Raw genomic sequence first — 26,098 nt, 5'->3', positions numbered from 1 at the left:
CCCAGGCTGGAGTGCAATGGCGCGATCTCGGCTCACCGCAACCTCCGTCTCCTGGGTTCAGGCAATTCTCCTGCCTCAGCCTCCTGAGTAGCTGGGATTACAGGCACACGCCACCATGCCCAGCTAATTTTTTGTATTTTTAGTAGAGACGGGGTTTCACCATGTTGACCAGGATGGTCTCGATCTCTTGACCTCGTGATCCACCCGCCTTGGCCTCCCAAAGTGCTGGGATTACAGACTTGAGCCACCACGCCCGGCCTCAGTGTTTGCTTTTATTTGTAATTATATATGCTTATATAAGAATTCATACAATACAGAAATGTACTGGGTCTATCATAATCCCAGTGCTTTTTAAAAACTTTTGTCTCATTTTAGTTAGAAGAACCTGAAGAGCCTAAAGTGCTAACACCAGAAGAACAATTAGCAGATAAACTGCGGCTAAAGAAATTACAGGAAGAGTCAGACCTTGAATTAGCAAAGGAAACTTTTGGTAAGATGGAAGTATGATTATAATACAGTATTAAACTGTTACAGGTGAAGACCCCAGAAAGTTCAGAAAACATCTCCTTTTCTTTCTTTTTTTTTTTTTTTTTTTTCAATTTTATAACTTTATTTGATGGGACGATTTTTTAGCAATTAGTTTTCATCCACATTGACGGTCTGTAGATTTTTGAAAGTGGTAATAGGTACATAGGTAACCAAAGTATAGAGCTTATTTGGTGTCATCCTCATTATATTTCCTGGACAACTGCATACGGATTTGTTATGGGACATTTTTTATTCCTTTGGACCAGACAGCTTTGTTGAGCCTGGTATCAGTGTGCACATCTGGAGTTCCCATCTCCATGGCAAATTTCCAAATCTCTTTGAGTGCCTGAGGGGCACGCTTCTTGAAGCCCACTCCATGGATGCGATTGTGAATGTTGATGGTGTTTTCTCGGGTCACCACCTCGTTGGTGGCAGAACAGCCCTTTTTCTTCTCACCACCCTTCTTTGCAGGAGCTGTTCTGCCAGGTCCAAGATGGAAAAAGACATTTCCTTTTCTTAACCATTTTTTTTTTTTTTTTGAAGTGGAGTATCGCTCTGTCTCCCAGGATGGAGTGCAGTGGCACCATCTCAGCTCACTACAACCTCTGCTTCCCTGGTTCAGGTGATTCTCCTGCCTCGACTTCCTGAGTAGCTGGGATTACAGACACCCACCACCACACCCAACTAATTTTTTTTTTGTATTTTTTAGCAGAGACAGCGTTTCACCATGTTGGTCAGGCTGGTCTCGAACTACTGACCTCAGGTGATCTGCCCACCTTGGTCTCCCAAAGTGCTGGGATTACAGGCATGAGCCACCGTGCCCAGCCCACATTTCCTTTTCTTAAAAGAAACATGATACTGGCTAATTTAGATACTATAAACTAGTTTTTAGTCTGTGTATATTTGAGATTTCATTATACATGTTCAGATTTTTGAATAATTGAGTATCTAAAAGATTAAGATAAAAAGTCATTTGTAGCAATGCAAGAAAGGCAAAAAGGAGTAGACTCAAATGAAATACACTGCTATATAGAGTATTTTTATCATCTGGATGAAATTTGCATGAAATGTGAGGTCTGTAGTTTTGAAATTGACTGTAGGGCTGTCCTGTTGTCTTAAGACTTAGTAGAATGTTGCTCCAGGTGAGGCATTCAGCTTTTGCTGTGCATTCTTGGGCTCGTTGTCATTTCCTTCTGCATTCCTCCTTGGCCCTTACCACACCCTATCTTTAGAGGGCTTCCATTTCTGCGTGTGGTGCCTGCAGCTGTGGTTAGTGCATGAGATAAGAGTGCAGGATCCTATAAATATATACATTCAGAGTATTCCAGTGTAAGAGACATGGCTAGAGAAATAGTCAGAGCCCTCACTTTATTTAACCAAGTTTGTTGTTGTTACCTGTTGAGTACTTTTACAGTTAAATAACTGAAATTTGTAGCCAAGAAGGAAAGCTCTAGTTATTCTGATACTCCTCCCCCACCTTCATACTTTGTCTCCTCTAAAATGGATCAAGCAGGCTGACTGTAGTGACTGTTTTCCTTTTCATGAGGAAGTAATGACCTTATCTGTCAGTGGATCTTTACAGACATCAAGAGTTGCTGTGGATGCTCCTGTGCACCATTGTATGCTTGGCAGGTCTTAACTGTACTCATCTAATTATAGAGGGCTCTTGGCTGTTATTATGTTCCAAGGATGGTAAAAGCTGCCCATGTGTTTATTAAAGAGGCAGGTTTGTGAAGTGTGCATAAAGCCTAGCATGGGACACCTGTTGTAGACTAAAAAGTAAAAACATTATGGATTCATACAGTCATTGTTAATAGGATTTTCCTGTTGGTGTTTCTTATACTAAAATACTGAATGTGATATTGTTAACAACTGATGTACTTCACATGGAGGAAGATACAGAAGAAGCATACTTATCTCTTAGTATAGAACTTATCTAGGCTAGATATATATATATATATTTTAACAGGGTCTGGCTCTGTCACACAAGTTAGAGTGCAGTGGTGCCATCTTGGCTCATTGCAACCTCAGCCTCTGGGCTCGAGCCATGCTCCCACCTAAGCCTCCCAAGTAGCTGGGACTACAGGCACATGCTGCCAAACTTGGGTAATTTTTGTTTTTTTGTTTTGGTAGATACAGGGTTTCACCATGCTGCCCAGGCTGGTGTTGAACTCCTGAGCTCAAGTGATCTCCCCACCTTGGCCTCCTAAAGTACTGGTTACAGGCATGAGTCACCATGCCTGGCCTAGGCTAGATTTCTTTTATTGGGATTTAACACGTTTACCCTTGCTTAGCTTCTAGAGTTAGACTTTCGCAGGATACATCTTTGTTTCTTACTCTTTTTGTTCCCTCTCTCCCCGCTTTACTGTGCTATGTTCTTAGACAAGAACAGAGTATCCCGTTTGTGCTGTGGACTGCTTTGACAACTGGTGAAGCCTGTGAGCCCCTTCATAATGTAATATGTTGTGTGTTTTTAGAGACAAGGTTTTGCTCAGTCATCCAGTGTGGAGTGCAGTGGCATGATCATAGCTCACTGGAGCCTCAAACTCGACTGAGCTCAAGCAATCCTCCCACCCCAGCCTCCCAAGTAGTGAGGGCTATAGGTAAAGACCACCACACTTGGCTAATTTTACATATTTATTTTTTTGAGACAGAGTCTCACTTGGTCGCCCAGGCTAGAGTGCAGTAGCACAATCTCAGATCATTGTAACCTCTGCCTCCTGGGTTCAAGTGATTCTTATGCCTTGGCCTCTGGAGTAGCTGGGATTACAGGTGCACACCTCCAACATGCCTTGCTAATTTTTGTATTTTTAGTAGAGACAGGGTTTTGCCATGTTGGCCAGGCCAGTCTGGAACTCCTGACCTCACATGAGCCACCGCATTGGGCCACACCTGGCTAATTAAAATTTTTTTTTTTGTAGAAATGAGGTCTTGCAGTGTTGCCCAGGCTAGTCTCAAACTCCTGGCCTCAGTGATCTTCCCTCTTAGGCCTCCTGAACAAAGTAATGGGATTACAGGAGTGAGCCATTGTGTCTGGCCTTGATATATTGTTTTTAAATGAATTTTAAAAAATGTGTGTGTGTGTGTGTGTGTATATATATATATATATATATATATGTATATTTTGAGATGGAGTTTTGCTCTTATCATCCAGGCTGGAGTTCATGCAGTGGCGCGATCTTGGGTCACTGCACCCTCTTCCTCCCAGCTTCAAGTGATTCCCCTGCCTCAGCCTCCTGAGTAGCTGGGATTACAGGCGCCCACCACCACGCCCAGCAAATTTTTGGATTTTTAATAGGAGGTTTCACCAGGTTGGCCATGCTGTTCTCAAATTCCTGATCTCAGGTGATCCACCTGCCTTGGCCTCCCAAAGTGCTGGGATTACAGGCGTGAGCCACCGCACCTGGCCATAAAATACTTACTTGTAAAGAAAACCTCTTATCTAGAAATAGATATCAAAATAACTTAAAATGACAAATTTGTGATACAGAATTATGTGCTTATTGATGCATTAAATAAGATCTAGTGGCAGGTCTAATAAGTAGTGTCGTTTGAGGGTAATGATGACTGAACAATATTAATATTGTAAGATATCTGTAACATCAGGAAAGTGTGTGTGATCTCTCCTGGTAAGTCAAGTTTTGCTAATACCACTGTGATTTGTTGCCAGTCAATTAAAACTGAAGGAAATGCTGAATAAGAGGTTAATAAAGATGTAACTTTTTTTCTAATTTAAGTTTATAACCTTCCCTGCCCCACCCAGTTCTATCCAGTGACTCCAGTGGCTCCAGGTTCAGAGCCCCTGCTTTAAAATGAAGTAACAGGGACATTCAGATAGCTAGCCGTCTTATAAGGTTTCATTTAAAAAAATCCTAACCTTCTGATATTTTCAATGCTTCTTTTCTCCTACAGGTGTTAATAATACAGTTTTTGGAATAGATGCTATGAACCCATCTTCAAGAGATGACTTTACAGAGTTTGGAAAGTTACTAAAAGATAAAATTACACAATATGAAAAGTCATTATATTATGCCAGCTTTTTGGAAGTCTTAGTTCGAGATGTGTGTATTTCATGTAAGTAATTCTAATCTCTAGTCCTGGGTAGATTTTTAGTGTAAGATACTATCTTCAGGAGGTTGAAGGTTATTTTTTTTATCTTCAAGGATACTGTAATACAGACTTATCATTTGCTGTTTTTAGCAATTAACCTTGTTCTGCAGATACACAGTGAATTTGAGTGCTGCATCTTTTTGTTTGTTGGGGTAGGGGGACTTCTTGATTTTTACAATTGTTTCTTAAAGAGATCCCTGTGCTTTTCAGCAAAGCAGCTAATAAAACACTGGCCTATTATCTGATTATAACTTGAGAGGGGCTGGGAAGTATCTTTTGAGGGAAAAGGTCTCTGGGCCTGTAGGATTTGGGTGAGACTTTAGCCACTGTCTTTTACAAATTAGACAAGGTGCAAGTTGCGTGACAGGGCAGGCACCTAATTCTCTGGGTCTGTGGTTGTGGTGCCACACCTTGACAGGAGTCATACATTTCAGGGCAGTGTGAATGGGAGTGACAGTCATGGGTGGTGCAGCATGAACATACGGAAGGGACTGGTTTTGCTAGTTTTTTTTTTTTTTTTTTTTTGAGACAGAGTCTTTGTCCCCTAGGCTGGAGTGCAATGGCACAATCTTAGCTCCCTGCAACTTCTTTCTCCCAGGTTCAAGCAGTTCTCCTGCCTCAGCCTCCTCCTGAATAGCTGGGATTACAGGTGTGTGCCACCAGGCCTGGCTAATTTCTTGTAATTTTAGTAGACTGGGTTTCACCATGTTGGCCAGGCTAGTGTCAAACTCTTGACCTCAGGTGATCTACCTGCCTGCCTCCCAGAGTGCTGGGATTACAGGTGTGAGCCACTGGTGCCCAACCTATTTGTAGTTTTTATTTTTTATTTATTTATTTATTTATTTATTTGAGACGGAGTTTCCCTCCTGTTACCCAGGCTGGAGTGCAATGGTGCGATCTCGGCTCACCGCAACCTCCGCCTCCCGGGTTCAGGCAATTCTCCTGCCCCAGCCTCCTGAGTAGCTGGGATTACAGGCACGCGCCACCATGCCCAGCTAATTTTTTGTATTTTTTTTAGTAGAGACGGGGTTTCACCATGTTGACCAGGATGGTCTCGATCTCTTGACCTCGTGATCCACCTGCCTCGGCCTCCCACAGTGTTGGGATTACAGGCTTGAGCCACCGCGCCCGGCCTATTTGTAGTTTTTAAAATGGAGAAAAGGGAATCCTACACAGTGAATTAGGTTTTCTATGGGAAATTATCACTAAGTTTGATCAGTAATGTGCTCAGAGTTGATATTTTATTCTGCATGTACTATTTTTTTTCTGGTTTTTGGAGGTGTTCTCTAACCAAAACTGACAACTTTCTGGTAGCTAAAAATTAATGTCTCTTTCCAGTTTCATATTTTATAAGGATGAAAGGATATGCTATCCACTGAACAGGACTATTTCTTGGTAGGACACTGAGATGGTTGGTCAATGTTCTCATTCTAGATCCCTTGTGAGAAAATGGAGACATCATGGGATAGGGTGTTGTCATTGTAGGTTTAAGAATTGTCATCCTGGCCCGGTGAGGTGGCTCACACCTGTAGTCCCAGCACTTTGGGAGACTCAGATGGGCAGATCACTTGAGGTCAGGAGTTTGAGACCCAGCCTGGCCAACATAGTGAAACCCCATCTCTACTAAAAAAAAAAAAAAAAAAAAAAAATTATTACAAAGATTAGCCAGGCATGGTGGTGAGCACCTGTAATCCCAGCTACTCCAGAGGCTGAGGCAGGAGAATTGCTTGAATCTGGGAGGCAGAGGTTGCAGTGAGCCCAGATTGCACCACTGTACTCCAGCCTGAGTGAAAGAGTGAGACTCTGTCTCAAAAAAACAAAAAAATTGTCATTCCATGTTCACTTGTCTGTTCTGACTTATTATTGGGGATGTGTTAATGGGAGGGGGCATGTTATCCTCCACCATTTGTTTAGACTAAGAAGGATAATAGGTAACATTGTGAGCTACAAAGACAGTTTCTCTTTGGTTGAGCAGTGGTGTGTTGGTGATTACAGGTCATTATTAGAAATTAAAAAAAATTTATTTTCAGTAGAGGGGGTCTTGCTATGTTGCCCAGGCTGGTCTCAAATTCCTGGGCTTGAATGCCTGGGTTCAAGTGATCTATACACCTAGGCCTCCCCAAGTACTAGGATTATAGGCATGTGCCACTATGCCTGGCCACCTTATGTTTAAAAAGGAGAAATTCATGGTCCTTTAAAAGTCACTTAAGTTTAACAATGAACAAATTGGATTTCTCATAACACTTTTGGAATGTACATTTTGGGATCGATATACATGGAATATATGTATTTTGCTTTAACTTTTCAAAATGCTTAAAAATTAAAGTTTAATGGTATGCCCCCCCCCCTTTTTTTTTTAAAGTGGAAATTGATGACTTGAAAAAGATTACCAATTCACTGACTGTGCTTTGCAGTGAAAAACAGAAGCAAGAAAAGGTAAGAGCAAGCTGTGTAGGGAAATGTGTGTTAAATCAGAGCGGGGTTATAGATCTGACATTCAACAATTTTAATAGGAACCTGTCCTAATTACTTAAACTCACATTTAAGTTAGACTAGAACAGGAGTATGGGTGCCATTACTGTCCTTCTGTTTACAGACATGTTCCCCTTTTCTGAGTTAATAGAAATTGCTGAAGTCACAGACTGGGTTCAGATACCAGCTCTGCCACTTAATAGCTATAGGCAAATCAGCTTTTTTAAGCTTCAGTTTTCTCCCTTCTAAAATAGGGAAAGTAATATTCACTTTGCAGAGTAATAAAGTAAGAGAAGTATGTCAAATAAAGATTAGCTTTTTTTTTTTTTCTTTCTGATTTTAAATTTGGGAGTACTTATCCATACTTTCTAAATTTTCTTCAGTGAAGTTAAGGCTTTCTTTTCTTTTTTTGAGACGGAGTTTCGCTCTTGTTACCCAGGCTGGAGTGCAATGGCGCGATCTTGGCTCACCGCAACCTCCACCTCCTGGGTTCAGGCAATTCTCCTGCCTCAGCCTCCTGAGTAGCTGGGACTACAGGCACGCGCCACCATGCCCAGCTAATTTTTTGTAGTTTTAGTAGAGACGGGGTTTCACCATGTTGACCAGGATGGTCTCGATCTCTTGACCTCGTGATCCACCCGCCTCGGCCTTCCAAAGTGCTGGGATTACAGGCTTGAGCCACTGCGCCCGGCCGAAGTTAAGGCTTTCTACCAAGAACTTATAACCCCTGCTGGAGGGCTCGGTATCCAGAGCAGGAACAAGGATCCATATCAAGTTTTGGAGACTGACTCTGGGAGACCTTTTTGAGACCTGTTCAAGTCCAAAACATGTAGGCTCAGATGTCCCTTATAGAACTAGTGTTTCTGGGACCAAAGGTTTTTGTCTATGAGGGTTGCTGTACCAGATAAGATACCCATAGCACATAAAGTTTCATGAATTAACTCTCTTTCATCTTTAGCAAAGCAAAGCCAAAAAGAAGAAGAAAGGTGTGGTTCCTGGAGGGGGATTAAAAGCCACCATGAAAGATGATCTGGCAGATTATGGTGGTTATGATGGAGGATATGTACAAGACTATGAAGACTTCATGTGACATTTTATCTTTTCCTGGTGTCATCTTTTTGTTGCCCACAATCCCTTGAACATGTAGCACAACTTACTTTCCTTTCAGTTCTGCCAAATGCTACAATCAGAAGTGCAGTATCTTTTGTGCTGGTTATTTAACCCCTCGAACTTAGGTGCTACTGTGCGAATGAGGGAACTTGGATCTTGCTGCCAAGGGGTTAAAATTGGTAACTTCAGTTGCTACTAAATCATAGTTCAAAACAAACCTAATAATGTTGTCATTGTTGCTATCTGATTTCATAGCAGCTGTCACTAAATTGGAAACAAATGGTTGCAACATGACAAAAAAAATTGTGTAGTATTTACCAGCACGATTCAGTAATACAGCCTTAACCATACCTCCTTGAACTACTTCATAACTTGTCAAGAAAAGCAGTTTGCAGCAAGGGCATGTGATGTGCACCTACTATTTAAATTGCTTTGTCTTAAAATTGAACATGAGGATATTAAAAATACATTTTGAAGAAGACTGCTTATCTCAGAGTGAAGATACTGCGGCTGAAAAGCACTAGTTTGATATAAAATTTAACCAAAACCCTCCAGCTTCGAAGCTAAAGAAGGTAAACCTCTCCATTACTGCATTACATGTTGTGGAATCTCTCTCGAGTGCAAAGACTATTTATCAGGCTATTTCTACTGACGAAGTGCTTCAGATGGGGGAGGGGAAATCTTTACTTGTTTTTATTTGCCTGATTTAAGTGTCTGAGAAACCTATATTTGTTCTCTTAGGCTGCAATGGAACAATTTTACCAGGGTTTTGGCATTTCCTTTCCTTTATAAAACATGCTCAGCAAACTGCACCAGTTAACTACAGTCTGGTAAATTGTTATGTTAACAATTATGACATCTGCAATGTTTTATAAAGCAACTAATTTAATAAAATCACTATTGTGAGGAGTTAAATTTTGTGTTACCTCCTAAGAGATATTTTTTTGAGCGTATAGAACACAGCTCTTGGGAGTAGTTCTCTTTTTCTATTAAAGCTTAATAAATGCTTGACATAGTTACAGCTTTAAAACGTGAGTGATTTGCCAGGTCCTTAATAATGTCACCATAGAGCAACAAAGGTATAGGGCTGCCTTCCTCTTATTTATTTGGGGAAATTATTTTGTTATTTAGATATTAAGGCCTAATTAAGTACCTAGAACTATTTATTTGGAGTAATTTAGCCTGTAACTCAAGTTTATGGCTAAGTATAGATGGGGGAATCTTTATTATGTCTTCTTCTAAGCAGTTTAACCAAATGTGTGGTTAGTCTTTTTTTTATTACCCTAAGATAGATAGATGATAGAATAAAAAATGTTTTAAATTTCTCTTATATAGGAAATAGGAACGTCAAAACTCTGTAGACTACTAAGTGGAAAACAGGACCATCCAAGTGATTTGAAGAATTAACAAAAAGCAGTGACTATACAGCAATAATTACAGGAAAGATTATTTTAAGGCAGATAAGGGCTAAGATTTCCTTAGTAGTTAATAATGACATACACTGAATTAAAAATCTATTTTATTACAGAAAGATCAGTTTCTAACAAATGAAAATGTATCACCTGTTACTTAACTGTGTAAATAATATTAAATTTCTTTGAAACTGGAATCTGAAGGTACAGGTATTCTTTAATAATTATTGGATCATCTAAAGTAGAAGCTGTCCTGAGGAAGAGGAAGCTTTTGATCTTAATACTAGTATCTATATAAAATGGTATAGATGAACAATCATCTAAAATCAATCCAATTTAAATAGGAATTTTTCTGAAGTTTCTCAGTCGCTGCCTACTACCTTCAAATGACTGACATGGTACAGTACCAGGATTGTTCAACTTTAGCAAAGATCTCTAATGCATTTTTCTACTCACCACATCCGTCAGAACCTGCTAACAGTACAAGAAAACGGGCACCTATGAAATCATCTAACCTGCTAGCATGTCCCTCAGACAACAGCCCGTCTGAGGGTCCTTTAGAAGCACATTTACAATTTCATAAAACTTGTGTTCGTAAGCCAACTTGTAATACAAGTAAATATCTTCACAATATGTGAGTAATTTCTTCAGGTTTTCCATGACCATGTCAGTAGGCTGATGTTGTTTATATCTAGATAAAGAAACATAATGTACAGGTTAAGATACTGTGTTTTGTCTGAGACAGAGAGTCTTATTGTTGCTTAGGCTGGAGTGCAGTGGAACAGTCTCAGCTCACTGTGACCTCTGCCTGCTGGGTTCAAATGATTCTTGTGCCTCAACCTCCCGAGTAGCTGGGATTACAGGCATGTGCCACCATGCCAGCTAATTTTTGTAACTTTAGTAGCGACAGGGTTCTGCCATATTGGCTAGGCTGGTGTTGAACTGGTCTCAAGTTACCTGCCCGCCTCAGCCTTCCAAAGTGCTGAGATTACAGGCATGAGCCATTGTCCCTATCCCCCCATGCCTGCCCACCCCCTACTTTTAAAAAAAAGATGGAGGTCTCACTGTGTTGTCCAGGCTGGAGTACAGTGGCTTTTCAGAGGTGTGAACTCCCGGGCTCAAGTGCTTCCCTTGCAGGCTCCCAAGTAACTGGGACTACAAGTATGTACCACTGTACCCACCTTAGGATATTGTATTTTGAGTGAGGGCTGTCAGGTCTGACCCACCACTTACTACTACCTATAGCGGGGAGGGTGCTAGATTCTGGGTTACCTCAGACTAGTATTGGGAGTGCTTGATAAACTATTTCATTAAAAATGAGTATGTTAATGCTCACCTCAATTAGAGTAAGTTTAGTACTCCAAAAAGCACCTCTGATATTTTAATGGTTTTGTTTGTTTCTCTTTTTGAGACAAGAGTTTCACTCTGTTGCCAGGCTGGAGTGTAGTGGCACAATCTCGGCTCACTGCAGCCTTCAGCCTCCTGAGTAGCTGAAACTACAGGGACATGCCATCACACCCAGCTAATTTTTTTATTTTTAGTATAGATGGGGTTTTACCATGTTGCCAAGGCTGATCTTGCTGCCTCACCCTCCCAGTGTGCTGGGATTATAGGTACGAGCCACTGTGCCTGGCCATCGTTTTAGGTTTTTGGTACTGAGTAGCTGTCCTTCCCCCGCCCCCCCCCCCCCCCGTTTTAAAGTACAAAGCACTATGTACAAGCTGTCCTTACTCATCTCTTTGCATAAATTTGTTGAAAGACTCTTCCTTCTAAGGATTCTTGACATTGCCATTTTAAGTAGATGCAATCTAAAGGCTTGGTGTACTTAGCCATAACATTCTTACACTTGTTTCACCTCAAAGCAGAGGAAAGGAGAAATGTTTACAGTCAAGTTTTAATACTTACTTTTTTGAAATCTCTTCAAATATACTGGACTTTAATAACCTTTGCTGCTTAAATTCTTCCAAGTAATTAAAATCTCCTTTAAGAATCACTTGCTGGTATAAAATTTCAGCCCAATCTGGAACAAAATCATAGGCCTCAGCCACAATAGAAGCCTTAAAAGGAGAGAAGTCGAGGAGGACACCATCAGAGCCCATCTGATGTAAAATCAAAAAAACAAACTGTTCTAGAAAACAACCTTGTATACTCATGTAGAGAACGACTCATGTTGTTACCAGTTATGTTAGAAGGCTCGATGTATCAGAGGTGGTAAAAAGTCTGGTGTGTGTTTGGCATTTTCCCTCCCATAAAGCCTCAAATTACCTTAAACCCTTTTTAACAAAAGAGACAGGGTCTCTCACTATGTTGGCTCAGGCTGGACTAGAAATTCCTGGGCTCAAGACCCTCCTGCTTCAGCCTCCTGTGTATCTGGGACTGTAGGCGTGTGCTACCATGCCCAGGTTCTTTCAGTGTTTTTAATCTTCCCCTCACAATGAATTGAAACTGCTCAGGAAGAATGTATTATTCCCATCAACTCAGCAGTATAAGGAACAGTGAAAGGGCTGATTCCCTGATAATCCACTTATTTAAAGGGCTAGAACCAATCTCCCTGACTTCCTGTACTAACCTCGGTGTGCCATTCTGTAATTGATGGGGCTAGGAGGTTCTTTCAGGACCACTAGCAAGAGTATTAACTGTCTTAAGGCAGTGGTCCCCAACCTTTTTGGCACCAGTGACAGGTTTCCTGGAAGACCATTCTTCCACGGACTGGGAGGGGATGGTTTCGGAATGAAACTATTCCACCTCAGATCATTAGGCATTAGGTTTTCATAAGGAGCCCCTTGCATGTGCAGTTCACAACAGGGTTCATACTCATATGAAAATATAGTGCTGTTGCTGATCTGACGGGGGGTGGTGCTCAGGTGGTAATGCTTGCTTGCCTGCTGCCCACCTGCTGTGCGGCCTTGTTCCTAGCAGGCCATGGACCAGTGCTAGCCTAACAACAAACCGAAAGCAGACAGCACTGTCTTACCACTGTCTAACGCCTGCCCAAATAAGGTACTGGTAAGAAATAAATCAAACTGCCTTTTTATGTTAGCATCAGAAAGTTAAGTCAGAACTGGACTGTCCTGGTTCTGTCATTAGCCCTGAGACCATACCTTTGGGTTCCATGAGTGGGATAATAGGAGAGAGGATAATAGCAGTGCTGGCTAGAGTTCTGCTTTCTTGCTCACCTGATAGAACCGAGGTAGGGCCAGGATACAGTCCATCAGCTTGTGGCGGCCCAAGTTGATGAGCATTGTGTTCTGGCCAGTGTTCAGAAAGTGAATCTGCAGAGTTATCAACTTGGTGAGCCGCTGACAGTGCTGGGCCTGTCGCACACAGGAGTCCTGAAGGACAAGGGTGAAGAGAGGCACAGGTAGAGAAAGACTTTCACCTCCTGTGTGAACCCTCTCACAATGGTATTGACCCCTTCTGTTTCTGGTTGGCCTATGATGCCCTCCTCCTTCATTTGGAATAGCACAAGGAAAAAAGAAAATAATTCCTACTGCAGACAGCAAGTCCCAAGGCCAGTCTGGAAAAAGCCTTTGGTTACCTTGGCATAACTCTCTGCTGCATCCAGCATTAGAGTCAGGGCTTTCAACAGTAGTTGCTTCAGCTGGTGCCCATCCTTGAGGCTGTCCTCTGCAAGGGAAATAAAGATGATTTGCTGAGTCTGACTTCCAAGGCAGACTGTTCTCATTCCACCCCGTGATGGGAGCTGGAATAAAAACATCCCAGCCATGTTCACAGGGAGGCAGGAACACCTCACTCAGATAAAGGTTAATGGGCCAGAAATGCATAGACTTATTGTAACTTCACTCGAGTAAGACTGTGCCCCGCATTTCTCTGAAACATCAGGGAAGGTTTACATGGTATCAATATGCATGTTGGTTCCTGGTGGATGATACCCTGGATACACAGGCTGTGGATCCAAGAGTACAATTCTAAGTTGCAAATGCCTTCTGAGTCTGCATTCCATCTGTCTGTCCAAGTGGGGTTCCTGATGAATGACATACCCGCCTCGAGTTTTTTTTTTTGAGACAGAATCTTGCTCTGCTCTGGTACCCAGGTTGGAGTGCAATGGCGCCATCTTAGCTCATTGCAACCTCCGCCTCCTGGGTTCAAGTGATTCTCTCGCCTCAGCCTCCCAAGTAGCTGGGATTATAGGCGCGTGCCACCATACCCGGCTAATTTTTTTTAAGTAGCAATAGGTTTCACCATTGTACCCAGGCTGGTCTTGTACTCCTGAGCTCAGGTAATTCACTCACGTTGGCCTCACAAAATGCTAGGATTACAGGCATCAGGCCCGGCCATCCACCTCAAGATTCTAACAGCCAATCTCATGGGCTCTTGTCCTTTGCTCTAAGATGGGGAGGAAGGCAGCAAATCACTCTGCCATGTGTGTACCTATGCAACAATCTTGCATGTTCTTCACATGTACCCCAAAACCTAAAATGCAATAAAAAATTTTTTTTTTTACTTAGGGCCAAGTGCAGTGGCTCACGCCTGTAATCCCAGCATTTTAGGAGGCCAAGGCAGGTGGATCACCTGAGATCAGGAATTTGAGAACAGCCTGGCCAACCTGGTGAAAACCTGTCTCTACTAAAAATACAAAAACTAGCTGGGTGTAGTGGCATGCGCCTGTAATCCCAGCTATGCGGGAGGCTGAGGCAGGAGAATCGCTTGAACCTGGGAAGTGGAGGTGGCAGTAAGCCAATATTGTGCCACTGCACTCCAGCCTGGCAATAGTTACAAAAATAATAATAATTTTACCCAGCTAGCAGCACTGTTCTGTTAGTGCTGCTGTGACCTCACTCACCCCAGGGCTGAGACTCAATCAATTTCAGTTGGATGCGGGCAGCTGCCTCGTGGTTCTCGCCAATCTCCCGGCACATACTGAAGCACAGGGCAATCATATTGTGCTTCTCACTGTCTCCAGGACGACAGCGTTTGATATAGTCCAGCAGGGCTGTCTTCAGGGTACCACTCTGCCCAGAATAAAAGAGAACAGCAGGGTGTCAGTCGGGGACTGCAAAGCAGACAGGAGTGGCTGAGTCACCTGGTTCTAAGTTCCTTAAAAACTGCCAAGAAAAAGGAACAGAGGAGCAAAAGTGAGAACGAATACAAGTTTTATGCTATCTTGAGTATGAGAAACAGGCAGGTCCTCTTTGCTGTTGGGAGTGTGAAAGGCTATGCCTGCATACGTTGATCTAACAATGCCATTTCTAGGAATCTATCCCTAAAGAGATACGCAGAGAAAAGTGGTAAGATGAATGTAACAGGGATATTTAATAGCAAACAATCAGAAACAATCCAGATAGATAAGGGCAAGAGAATACCATGTAGCCATTAAAACATACGTAGGAGATGATTTGATTTTGGGAAATATTCATGATACACTTAACTGAGAAAAGCAGGATATTTCATATCTTCACTGTATAAGTTTTTTTAAAATGTAATTATATGTAGATGTTTTTGGGTATATGTGCAGAGGGCCTATACCAAATTGTTAGTAACTGTCTCCAGATGATGGATAGACATTGAGGGCTTTTTCTCTGTTGTTCTGTTTTCCGAGTGTCTTACACGGAATATGCATTACTTTTGTAACCAGAAAAAAAAGTTATTAAAAGAATATTTAAATGCAGAAGCAAAACTGCCTCAAAAACAATTTCAAAAACCCTCTTGGGGATCTTGAAGATGCACCTAATGTTCAAGACTTGCTCCTCGCTTGATGACTAGTTTGGTCTGTCCTGAAATTGTCCCAGTATTAAAGAAAAACTTTTTCTTTGTCTCTTAATCCTGCCTGGCTGCTCCCAGAAGCCGAAGGTGAAATGAGCAGAAGCAATGAATCAGCCAAATGATCTGTAAACAGGTACTTTGAGGGATATGCCTGGTGTCACAGAGCACACTGAGGACAGATGGGCTTCCCAGAGCCCAAGACCTAACCAAGTCAGGCCTTTGCATCATATCCTGTTCATCATAAATGGCTCCACAGCTTTTGAGTCCAAACTTTTGCATTCGATTCCTGTCCTGGCTCTTAGCAGCACAATTTTTCACGGTCTCCTGAAAACTCTCCACTCTAAAAGCCCTCAAACAACCTTAGAGCTAGATAATCCACTTTCAGCCTGGCTCAGAAAGGGTTCTTGTCCCTGTCAGAGAAGGCATTTATAGAGGCAGGTGACAGAGGCTGAGGTGGAGGAAGACAGACTTGTTTTTTTCAGTATTTAGCATTAGCATATTCACTGCCTGATCTGAACCAGAATCTGAAGGCACTGGTTATATTGTGTGTCTTTGGAAGGTCCCTAATTCTTCCCTCCATTTTCCCAAGAGTCTACCCTGATTGAGATTATTCCCAAGAAAAGCTGAGGCTCCTGAATTGTCAGCAGTACACCTCATCCTGGAGCTCATTACTTTCTACCTACCGGATCCAGCTTCTTCCTCATCAGCACTTCGAAGTAGTGCTTTTTATGCAGCAAATCAAATATGTATGTCATCTCGTTGTACCTTCCAATGCCAGTGAGGAGCCGTACCTGTGAAGGGGGAAGGCAGCTCACATCAGCACTACCTGGAGTCTGGAGTTCTCTGAGCCAGATCACTACCATCAGTGGTTGCTTTCAGATGCCAAGCTCCAGGAGGAGAAGAGCTAATTTCCAGGTTACCACGCTTAGCTCCATCCCATGTACGCAAAAGGGACCCTCTGGAGGATTCAGAAATGCCAGTCACTGGGCCATCACTGGCTGTTCCCCTTCTCTGCTGTATTTTTTTTTTTTTTTAAAGAGTCTTGCTCTGTCACCCAGAGCAGTGGTGCTATCTTGGCTCACTGCAACCTCCGCCTCCCCGGTTCAAGCAATTCTTCTGCCTCAGCCTCCTGAATAGCTGGGATTATAGAAATGTGCCACCATGCCTGGCTAATTTTTGTATTTTTAGTAGAGACAGGGTTTCACCATGTTAGCCAGGCTGGGTCTTGAACTCCTGACCTCAGGTGGTCCTCCTGCCTTGGCCTCCCGAAGTGCTGGGATTACAGGCATGAACCACTGTACCTGGCCTTGCTATGCTTAAATGTGACAAAGTGCCAAAATGCCACTTTCCCGGGCAAGTGCTCTTCCTCTTCTCACCACTACTCCTGACAGTGGCCAGTTCCTTGCTCAAGCCCAGAGAATTTGGGGAGGCACATGGGAACTGAGTTGCCAACTCTTTTCAATTCAGAGAGAGGGGGAATGTCCAAACCTTGTTTTGGGGGAAAATGCCACTGTCTTAGCCCTCTAGAAAAGTTAACTATTCTGACAAGGGGGTGGGATGAACCTGGAACCTGGCAGGGATCTTCTCCCTTTTGCTCCTTTGGAGCAACTTTTGGTTCTGACAGAAATCGTAACTTGGAGCAGAGGGTTGGGCTGTCCAGCCAACTCTCAAGGAGGTAATGGTATCCAGATGGGCACAACTCCCTAAGACTATATCAGCTCTGGACCGGCCCCCACCCTTTCTACTCCTCTCAGGTTTCTACCGAATGGAGACTGGAGTTGAGGGGGCTACTTACCACCAGCCCATACTCCTCACTGGGGGCCAGGTGGTTATCTGTGAGCATCCGGGCAGCCTGTAGAACTCGGATGATGCCCTCCATGTGGCATGTCAGGGTGAAGCAATGATGTGCCAGGATCAGGAGCTCTGTGGCTGGGTGGGTGGGGCACCGGTAAGATAGGATTATGAACCCTGGCCACCCACTGTCAACCTCTCTGCCTGGTGGAGAAGGGGCCTGTCTGGAGAGGGGCCTCCCACCAGCCCTTCGAGGTCCCTAAACTCAGCAGCTGTAGCTCTGACACAGATCCTTGATGACATTCAAATCATTCTCAGTCATAGCAAAATCCTCAAAGACAGTCATGTAGTGACTGTATCCCCAAAGGGCCCCCAAAATGAGAACACAGCACCCTTGCCTTCTAAATATAGAGAAACTTTCTGCAGAGAAAACTAAAGGAGTTCCTGCCACATGAATCCGAGGGCATTCTCTGCTCGTATCCCAGTGGAAGGTCTCAGGGCCTAATCACCATTTGATGTTCTGGCTTTCTAAAGTAGTGAAAGATCTGACATGCACAGATTATAGTATTTTTTAATCACTGTAAGCACAATTAAATGGCAAATGGGAAAAAATATCTGCAATGTCAGGACTGAAACCATCCTTAATACATGCTGCAGCCTCTGGGCTTTTGCATCTGCAGGGCCCTCTCTGGTCCTACTGACTACTAAGCATCCCTGACAATGTCCTTCAGGCCTTCGTTTAGACATTTCCTCCAGATCTATCTTGACCCCATCATTCTGGCTCAATGTATTAAAATCCTAGTCTGAGCTCAAGGGATTGCTTATGTACCATATCCTAGATGCTTACAGTGTCTGGCACATGGTTGGCACTCAGTGAATATTGTTGAATTGGACTGAAGAGATACAGAAGACTATTTTTATTTACTTTTAAATTTTACAGATGGATCTCACTCTTGCCTAGGCGAGAGTTCAGTGTTTGTTGCAATCAGAGCTCACTGCAGTCTCCAACTCCTGGGCTCAAGGGATCCTCCTACTTCAGCCTCTCAAGTAGCTGGGACTGCAGGTGTGTGCAGCCATGCCCTACTAAGTTTTTAAAACTATTTTTAGAGACAGGGTCTTACCATGTTGCCCAGACTGGTCTCAGACTCCAAGCCTCTAATTATCCTCTGGCCTCAGCCTCTCAAAAGCACTGGGATTACAGGTGTGGGCCACTGTTCCCTGCCCTAATATACAATTTTTCATTATATAGAAGAGAAATCCTGTCTAGCCATTATATAGAATAATATTCAATGTCACGAAAAATATTAATGACAGCATAGTCATAAAGTTAAAAAGAACTATACTTAGTATAATGTCATTTTTTTAAAAAAGAGAGCTTACCACACATTCTAATAAATGCCTATAATTAGTTAGATATTATGGCAAATAAACAAGCTTTGAAATCCATGGACTGGGTTCAAACACCACTTAATAGATGCAATCAGCTTTCCTAAGGTAAAGTTTTCCTCCTTTCTGAAATGGGGACAATACTATTCACTTTGCAGGGCAATGTAGGAGTGAAATAAGTATGTTGAGTAAAGGTTACCTTTTTGTATGATTTTAAATTGGGGGTACTCATCCATACTTTCCAAATTTTCTTCAGTGAAGTTAAGGCTTTCTAACAAGAACTTATAACCCCTGCTGGAGGGCTCGGTATTCACAGCAGGAACAAGGATCCAAACTGAATTTGAGAGACTGACTGGGAGACTTTTTGAGACCTGTTTAGACCCAAAATATATAAGAAAAAGGCCAAGAACTTACTGCAAGACAATTCCCCATGGGGAACGGAGGAAATCTTATCCAACAACTTCATTCCTACCAATGTGCGGTCTTGACACAGAGTGATAAGCTGAAGAAATGTGTGGCTTTCCTCTGTTGGGCTGAACATCTGCTTATGTCCTGTACAGGGAAGTGTGGAGACAGGTGCTGGTTTTATCACAAGAGGCCCACTCTGCCCAGGCAGGGGCACAAGGAGGTAATGCTAATGGAGCTCTGCAGCTCTCTGCTTGCTGAGCTCAAAACCCTTGGCCTGTTGGTCATTTTACAGGACAGGGGTTCTTTAGCTCAGAAAGCCACAGCTACTCGTAATGTAATCATAAAATAGAAAGCAACAACTACAATACAACAAAAAACATGCTGAATTTTGTTGTATTTAAACAAAATACATCGCTGGAATCCAGAAATCTGAGAGAACTACATACAGGATGAATATAAGCACCACATCCAAATCCTTAACACTGAGAACTGGAGAATGCTGTCAGAGAGGTTGGGGATCCCTAGGGGGTACAGCACCTGTTCCCTGTGATGGAGTCAGCAGCTCCCGTGTCACCTCTTCTGCCACGAGTTCAGCCACAGTATCTAGGTTAAGGCCCTGGGTGCTGATGAAGGCCTGGGCTCGTCTGCATCGGTCAGGCTGCTGTGAGGCCAAGATTTCCCGGAGCATGACTTCACCATCCTGAGAAGCAACATCTGTGTAGGAACAGCCCAACTCCTAAGAGGAAGACAAGCCATTTTTAGAAGCCAGGAAAAAGCAAAAGACGGCCCCTTCTGAAATCTGATGTGGCCAGACTCCTGTTTTCCAAGCTCAGAGACCCCTCACCCTCAGCAGGAACCTTAGAAAAAACAAATACTGTTTTCTAACCCTTTCCATCATTTCACCAAAGCCAAATCCAGGTAAAAGAAAGGCTTGTCTTCAGAAAGCATCAGGTGACTCTCTTTCTGAAAACTGATTTTGTGTGTGTGTGTGTGTGTGTGTGTGTCACTCAGGCTGGAGTACAGTGGCATGATCTCAGCTCACTGTAACCTCTGCCCCCTAGGTTCAAGCAACTCTTCTGCTTCAGCTGGGATTACAGGTGCCTGCCACCACACTTGGCTAGTTCTTGTATTTTTAGCAGAGATGGGGTTTCACTATGTTGGCCAGGATGGTCTCAAACTCTTGACCTCAAGTGATCTACCTGCTTCAGCCTCCCAAAGTGCTGGGATTACAGGTGTGAGCCACCACACCTAGGTTGATTTTTTAAAATATTATGGAATGTAGGAACACTGACAAATGCAAGAGCCCTTATTCCCAGAGCAGCAGCAAAACCCTCAATTTCCAAAGAAGTCTGTGAGTCTTCTCCTAGACAAGGACTTTAGGGTTTGGCTTTATTTCTCCTGTGCTCTTCTACTTCCAGTCTACCGTTTTTCTCCCCCAACCAGCACAAAGCTACAGATAATTTCTGGTTGCTCTGGCTCTTGTCTTTATAGTCATCACATTCCATATGGAATGCTCCAAACAATCATAAGGCAAAGCCTAAGATATTAAGTCTAGAAAAGACCCTTCATAGTCAAATCATCATTTATAGATGATTAAACAGGCTCACAGAAGTGAAATGTCTTGCCCTAGCTTTCTGGTTTGCTGAGCTGCAGCCAGGAGTCAGATTGCCCTGGCACCTGGCCTGGTGTCTTCCCTACCATTCCCCAAAGATGAACTTATGGGGGCCAACATCCTGACAAAACTGTCCTTCCAGGTTATGATTATCATCTAAAAGGCTGACTTGGCAATGTACAAAATCAACCTAAAATTTCTCATTTCCCTCCCTCTCAGAAGAAGCCCAACCCCTTAGCACATACCTTGGCAAGATCATACAGACAGAGGACCTGTTGACAGTAGTTCTTCCCATGGAGGCATTTGTTTGTCAGCACTTCCAAGTTAGTCACCACTTCATCATTGGAGGGCAATGTCACAAACTTTTGACTATCCAGACTTGAGGCTGGAAGCAAATATAAGTCTGAGGAGCTCTAAGCTGGCAGGTTCGGGCCTCTCCCCAGCTCTCTATGGCTCTACCTCTCTGCTAAAAGCTCCCTGCACTGCACTCCCATGACTCCAATTGGGGATAGGACACTGCTAACAGGGCCCCGCTTCAACTTCTTTCATGGCCTTCCAGAAAATCCCAGCCTGGGATACTTCAAAGACCTCATATGCTATAAAGACTCAAGGCCACCTAATGAGTGCTCTAGAGATCAGCACCAAAGATGTTTGCCAGTCTCCTCTGTATGTTCTCTCTCCTATATCAAATAAGTCATCAAGTATAGCTAACTCCATGACATCCCTCCAGCTGTGGCCTTAGTTCCAGCCTTCATCACTCTGTATTCTGAGAAGCTGTTATCTGTCTCCTGCTGTCAGCCCCTCATGCCCAATCAGTCTCTGACATATTTCTAAAATGCAAATATGCTTTAATTTTTTTTTTCTTTAAATAAGGACAGAGTCTCACTCTGTTGGCCAGGCTGGAGTAGAGTGTCATGATCTCAGCTCACTTCAACTTCTGCCTCCTGGGCTTAACAAATTCTCATGCCTCAGCCTCCCGAGTAGCTGGGATTACAGGTGTGTACCACCACACCCGGCTAATTTTTACATTGTTAGTTGAGATGAGGTTATGCCATGTTGGTCAGGCTGGTCTCCAACTCCTGGCCTCAAACTGATCCATCTGCCTCAGCTTTCCAAAGTGCCAGGAATACAGGCATGGGCCACCGCACCCACCTGCAAATATGCTTTTATTTAGAGTAAAATTAAAATCCATTCCTGATTTGTTTTTTAAAAAGAAAGCTCTTAGCTTCAAACAGAAGATAGTAATTTGATAAAGAGTTTCTATCAGAAAAAACAGTAATATCCATATTACACTTTCTAATGACAAAAACAAAATAGAAAAATTTAAGTATCAATAAAGCATTGTCAAAGCTTGGTACATCTGTATAGTGGAATACTCTGCAGCCGTTAGAAAAAAGGGGGTCAATCTATACGTACTGACGGGAAAAAAGGAAGGTCAATATGAAGTAATCTCATTTTTGTAAAAAACAAACATTATGTGTGTGCCTACAAGTAGAAAATGCATACCAAGCAAGTAAAACATGGTTATTCCGGGAAATTTAGTCAGAGTAGTGTTGAATTGGCTTTTTTTTGGATGAAGTCTCACTCTGTCGCCCAGGCTGGAGTACAGTGGCACCATCTTGGTACACTGCAACCTCTGCCTACTGAGTTCAAGTGATTCTCCTGCCTTAGCCTCCTGTGTAGCTGGGTTTACAGGTGTGCGCCACCATGCCTGGCTAATTTTTTGTATTTTTAGTAGAGATGAGGTTTCACCATGTTGGCCAGGCTGGTCTTGAACTCCTGACCTCAGGTGATCCGCCCACCTCAGTTTTCTAAAGTGCTGGGATTACTGTACCCAGCCTGAACTGACTTTTTACTTTATGCATTTCTGCGTTATGTGATTTGCTATACTACACACTTACTAATTTTTATTTTAAAATACTATTAAAAAGTGCTGTAGGCCAGAGGTAGTGGCTCATGCCTGAAATCCCATCATTTTGGGAGGCTGAGGTGGGAGGAACCCTGGAGCTCAAAAGTTTGAGGCCAGCCTGCGTAACACAGTGAGACCCCACCTCTACAAAAAATTTAAAAATTAGCTGGGCATGGTGGTGTGCACCTGTGGTTCCAGCTACTCGGCAGGCTGAGGCAGAAGGATTGCTTGAGCCCTGGAGGTTGAGTCTGCAGTGAGCCATGTTTGCACTACCACACTCCAGCCTGGGCAACAGAGTGAGGCCCTGTTTCAAAAACAACAACGACAACAACAACAAAAAAACCCTTAAAGAGGAAATAAATAAAATGCAGTTCAAACCATGTTATTCCCCTGGTTAAATTTTTCACTGGGAGTTTCAGTTCTAGGTAAGTTGGAATAAGCTCAATCTACTTATTGATTGAGTCTCTCCCACTGAATTCAATACAAAACCTGGACACAATACAAGTTGCAGCTATATAAGGGCTCTGAAAAGTAAAAAGTAGCAGGTAAATTGAAGATGACCAGAATTATCATTTCCGCCATTCTAGCAAGCTCTAGCCTGAATGCAGTGCTGCCTAAAACCTAAGAACTAAGGGCTGAGACGAAGTGTGAGTGCAAGACAAAGCGAATTCTAGCAGCTCTCCAGTACCAGTTTGAAGAGTGGAAAGGGGAACTCCTAATTCCAGTTCTTCCTTGTCCTGGCTCCCAAGCAAGCCACTGCCAGTGGTGGCAGAGGCTGCAATGCCAAGTGGCAAGAGCTAAAGCTCTCTGGGGAGCCTTCTTTTCTGAGCAGAGGCACTCTGGTCTCAGGAGGGCGGAGTAGACCCCTGTTGCTTTTGCATTAACCTCCTGTTGCTTGGCCCTGGATGCAGGAATAGTCAGGGAAATGCAAGACAGAGTGGGGGTAACTAAACTTTTAGCTTTTGGCCAAAGAACTGAAAAGAGAAGCCTCAGGGAACCAGAAATTACCTGGCAGAGCCCCGGGAAAGCAACCCAATAAATTTTTATGAACTACAGGGCTCACTCCTGGACTACACGTGTATGGCTTTGATCCTAACTAGCATGTCAAAGCCTCTGAGAATGGAATTAATGGACAGATCACTACCAAGGTCACAGATTGACCAGTGGATGGTATGCTCACACAGGACAGCTCTGAATAGTACAGCAAAGGAAACGGAACTGATGTTGAAATCACAGCACACAGGCAGTGGTTTAGAACTTCAGCCTGAACCTACCCAGGTCAACTGTCTGCTAAAAAATATCAACATCCTTCATAGGATTTAAGTGAGATCCACAGTCTCAAATAGTATATTTGAATAATACACTATTCACAATGTCCAGATGCAGCTAGTTGTGGTGGCTCATGTGGATCACCTGAGGCCTGGCCAACATGGCAAAACCCCATCTCTACTAAAAATAAAAAAAAAATCAGCCAGGTATGGTGGTGCACACCTGTAATCTCAGCTACTCGGGGGTCTGAGACACAAGAATTGCTTGAAGCTGGGAGGCAGAAGTTGCAGTGAGTGAGACTGTGCCACTGCACTCCAGCCTGGATGACAGTGAGACTCCATCTCAAAAAACAAAAACAAGAAAACAAACAAAAAAACCCAAAATGTCCAGATGCAACCCCAAATTACTCAGCATAAAACAAAAGCAGGAAGACTTCAACTCACGTAAGAAAAGACATTAAAATGATGCAAATGTTAAAATTATCTGACAAAGACTAAAGCAGCTATAATACAAATGTTCCAGTAAGCAATTCTGAATGCTCTTGAGACAAACAGAAAAATGGAAAGTCTCAGCAAATAAATAGAAGGTATGAAGAACAAAATGAAAATTTTAGAACTCAGAAATACAGTTACGTGCTGGCTAACAATGTTTCCGTCAATAACAGACTGCAAATACAGTGCTGATCCTGTAAGATTATAATGGAACTGAAAAATTCCTATACCTAGTGACGTCAAAGTCATTGTGACATAGTACAATTACTTCATTTTTAGATAAATTTAGTGTAGCCTAAATGTACACCATTTATAAAGTGTACAGTAATGTATGGTAACATCCTAGGCTTTCACATTGCCTTACCACTTAGTGACACCCAGAGCAACTTTTAGTCCTGCAAGCTCCATTAACGTTAAGTGTCCTTTACAAATTGTACCATTTTAAAAAATCTTATTTTTAAGTGAAAATCTCCAATTGTTTATTTCCTGAAGCTAAAAAATCTTTATACCATATTTTTACTGCACCTTTTCTATGTTCAGACATGTCTAGATACACAAATATGTACCATTGCGTTACAGTCACCTACAGTACAGAAGCATGCAGTACTGGCTTGTAGCCCAGGAATGACAGGCTATATACCATGTAGCATAGGTAGTATACCACCTAGGTTCCTATACCACCTAAGTTTGTATAAGTACACTCTATGGTGTTTGCACAGTGACGAAATCACCCGACAATGCATTTCTCAGAAGGTATCCTGATTGTTAAAAACGCATGACTGTAACTGAAATTTTAAAATCATAGAAAATTCAATAGCAGAATGGACATGACAGAGGAAAAAGTCAGTGAAATTGAAGAGAGACTAACAGAAGTTATCCAATCTGAACAACAGAGAGAAAAAAAGTTTAAAAAAAAAAAAAAAAAAAAATTAGCCGGGTGGGGTGGCTCACACCTGTAATCCCAGCACTTTGGGAGGCCAAGGTAGGCCGATCACAAAGTCAAGAGATCGAGACCATCCTGGCCAATATGGTGAAACCCCACCTCTACTAAAAATACAAAAATTAGCGGGGTGTGGTGGCGTGTGCCTGTAATCCCAGCTACTCAGGAGGCTGAGGCAGGAGAATCGCTTGAACCTGCAAGGTGGAGGTTGCAGTGAGCCGAGATTGCACCACTACACTCCAGCCTGGTAACAGAGTGAGACTGTCTCAAAAACAAAAACAAAACAACAAAACTTCAAGGACTCATGAGATAATAACAAAAATTATAAATTCATGTCCTTGAAGTTCCAGAAGGAGAGGAGAACAGGTGTGGTGCTGAGAAAATATTTGAAAAAATTATGGCTGAACACTACCCAAGTTTGGTAAAATACATAAACCTACATATTCAAGAAACTCAGTGATCCCCAAAGAGAATAAAGCCAAAGAAATACATATCCAGTTACATTACAATCAAACTGCTGAAGACCAAAGACAGAAAAACATATTCACAGCAACCAGAGAAATATGCTCTATTTATACAGATGAACAATGATTCAATTAACTGCAGATTTTTCATCAGACACCCTGGGAGGCCAAAAGCAAGTGGAACAACATTTTCAGGTGCTGAAAGAAAAGAACTAATTTTCTTATTTATTTATTGAGATAGGTTCTCGCTTTGTTGCCTAGGCTGGAGTGCAGTGGCATGAACACTGCTCACTGAAGGTAAAATAGAGACATTCTCAGATGATGAAAAACTGAGTATTTATTAAAAAACAAAAACAAAACCCTAAGAGAATCTGTTGCCAGCAGACAGCCCTAAAAGAAGTCCTTCAGCCACAAGGCAAAAGAAACCAGAAGGAAACCTGGGACATAAGGAATGATAGAAGAACAATAAAAG

The 26,098-nt window shown here is 42.6% G+C and overlaps 2 protein-coding genes and 1 pseudogene across 7 annotated transcripts in view; 1 reads left to right on the top strand and 2 right to left on the bottom strand.

Annotated features, from left to right (window-relative positions):
* The window catches only part of EIF3J (eukaryotic translation initiation factor 3 subunit J), a 28,165-nt gene extending 18,648 nt beyond the window's left edge, over positions 1 to 9,517 (top strand). Inside the window, exons 5-8 of one of the 2 annotated variants that reach the window (XM_032297620.1) lie at positions 376 to 490; positions 4,441 to 4,602; positions 7,001 to 7,074; positions 8,069 to 9,517. In XM_032297620.1, the coding sequence (XP_032153511.1) occupies positions 376 to 490; positions 4,441 to 4,602; positions 7,001 to 7,074; positions 8,069 to 8,200 (483 nt within the window). In that variant the 3' untranslated portion in view covers positions 8,201 to 9,517. The remainder of the gene's footprint in view (positions 1 to 375; positions 491 to 4,440; positions 4,603 to 7,000; positions 7,075 to 8,068) is intronic. The other variant, XM_032297621.1, reaches the window with a different exon arrangement.
* LOC116564470 lies at positions 597 to 1,117 on the bottom strand (annotated as a pseudogene).
* A 205-nt stretch (positions 9,518 to 9,722) lies between the features above and the next one.
* Positions 9,723 to 26,098, bottom strand: part of SPG11 (SPG11 vesicle trafficking associated, spatacsin) — a 96,902-nt gene continuing 80,526 nt past the window's right edge. For 3 of the 5 annotated variants that reach the window (XM_032297616.1, XM_032297617.1, XM_032297619.1), the window contains 10 exons: positions 20,799 to 20,938; positions 19,479 to 19,677; positions 18,948 to 19,085; positions 17,152 to 17,285; positions 16,040 to 16,147; positions 14,437 to 14,605; positions 13,171 to 13,259; positions 12,809 to 12,964; positions 11,538 to 11,689; positions 9,723 to 10,323 (listed from right to left, as the gene is read on the bottom strand). In XM_032297616.1, coding sequence (XP_032153507.1) covers positions 10,143 to 10,323; positions 11,538 to 11,689; positions 12,809 to 12,964; positions 13,171 to 13,259; positions 14,437 to 14,605; positions 16,040 to 16,147; positions 17,152 to 17,285; positions 18,948 to 19,085; positions 19,479 to 19,677; positions 20,799 to 20,938 — 1,466 coding nt within the window. In that variant the 3' untranslated portion in view covers positions 9,723 to 10,142. Of the gene's footprint in view, positions 10,324 to 11,537; positions 11,690 to 12,808; positions 12,965 to 13,170; positions 13,336 to 14,436; positions 14,606 to 16,039; positions 16,148 to 17,151; positions 17,286 to 18,947; positions 19,086 to 19,478; positions 19,678 to 20,798; positions 20,939 to 26,098 lie in introns of those variants that run through there. The other 2 variants (XR_004274912.1, XR_004274913.1) reach the window with 2 other exon arrangements.

The sequence above is a fragment of the Sapajus apella genome, unplaced genomic scaffold, assembly GCF_009761245.1.
Source record: "Sapajus apella isolate SASKATOON/1434 unplaced genomic scaffold, GSC_monkey_1.0 scaffold37, whole genome shotgun sequence".
Taxonomy (NCBI): domain Eukaryota; kingdom Metazoa; phylum Chordata; class Mammalia; order Primates; family Cebidae; genus Sapajus; species Sapajus apella.
Note: the sequence above shows the minus strand (reverse complement) of the source record. Positions and strands in the feature narration are given on the sequence as shown.